The sequence below is a fragment of the Pygoscelis adeliae genome, unplaced genomic scaffold (genome assembly GCF_000699105.1).
Source record: "Pygoscelis adeliae isolate BGI_AS28 unplaced genomic scaffold, ASM69910v1 Scaffold213, whole genome shotgun sequence".
In the NCBI taxonomy this organism is placed as follows: domain Eukaryota; kingdom Metazoa; phylum Chordata; class Aves; order Sphenisciformes; family Spheniscidae; genus Pygoscelis; species Pygoscelis adeliae.
The window spans coordinates 1,236,944-1,237,817 of NW_008824410.1; the positions used below are offsets into that span (position 1 = coordinate 1,236,944).

An 874-nucleotide genomic window follows, 5' to 3' on the forward strand; every position below is an offset into this window, starting at 1 on the left:
TCACTGCGGAGCGAGCTTCCCTGGCGGCAGCACTGCCTGGGATGGAGATAAGTGCGTGATGTTAAACAAGAGCACTCGGGAGGCAAGCGTAGCTCTGATTCCTCGCTTTTATCTGAGGCGTTTTCCAGCAGCTTGCTGTGTTTTTCCCATTAGCGGTATCCATCCACAGGCCGTCTCCCATAATCATATTTAGTGCGGCACTCGGGCACAGCGATGTGTTCCCCCAGCGCTATCTGCTGTGTGGACATGGATGGGAAAGCTGCTTCCCATTTATTTCAAATTATATTTGTTATTGCCAGTATTAAACTGTGGGATACCATTGTATAGTTTACAGAATTTATTCACTGTGCATCAACTGCTTTTAGCTCATAGTGATCTTCTGGTCGAATAGAAAATGGCCTAATCTTAATCCCAATTAATTTATCTAGCCTGCCCTGCTTGGCAGAAAGAGACAAGGCATCCATAATGTTGTTCCTGACTTACAGGAGTTATTTACAGCAACGAAAAAACTCCCAACCTACACAACTTTTAAAAAAATGCTGGAATCTGCTGGATAAATTAGCGAGGGAGTATGGATAACGACTGCCAGCGTGAGCTGCCCGTGGTGTGACACGCGTGATGAGATCTTCAGCCTTGTCTCCCCAGACCTGCCGTGGTTGGTGCCTCCGGCCTCGCTGGCATCGTCCAGTCCGGGTACAGGGGGTCTGGTGGGCTCGTTGCCCGCTGTCAGCCGGCTGCGGCAGCCCGTCCGCCTGCTCCGTTTGCAGCACGTGGGAGGGTGGCCCTGGGCATGTGCTGTAGCTTAATGGAGTCGGCTGCCCCGTTTAGGCGAGGACGAGCTGCCGGTGCTGCCGCGTGCCCTCCCTTGCCGGCA

General features: G+C 52.4%; 1 protein-coding gene across 1 annotated transcript in view; it reads left to right on the plus strand.

Moving 5' to 3' along the window:
• The window catches only part of AJAP1 (adherens junctions associated protein 1), a 16,318-nt gene that overhangs the window by 850 nt on the left and 14,594 nt on the right, over positions 1-874 (plus strand). The window contains exon 2 of the mRNA XM_009320568.1: positions 646-770. Coding sequence (XP_009318843.1) covers positions 646-770 — 125 coding nt within the window. The remainder of the gene's footprint in view (positions 1-645; positions 771-874) is intronic.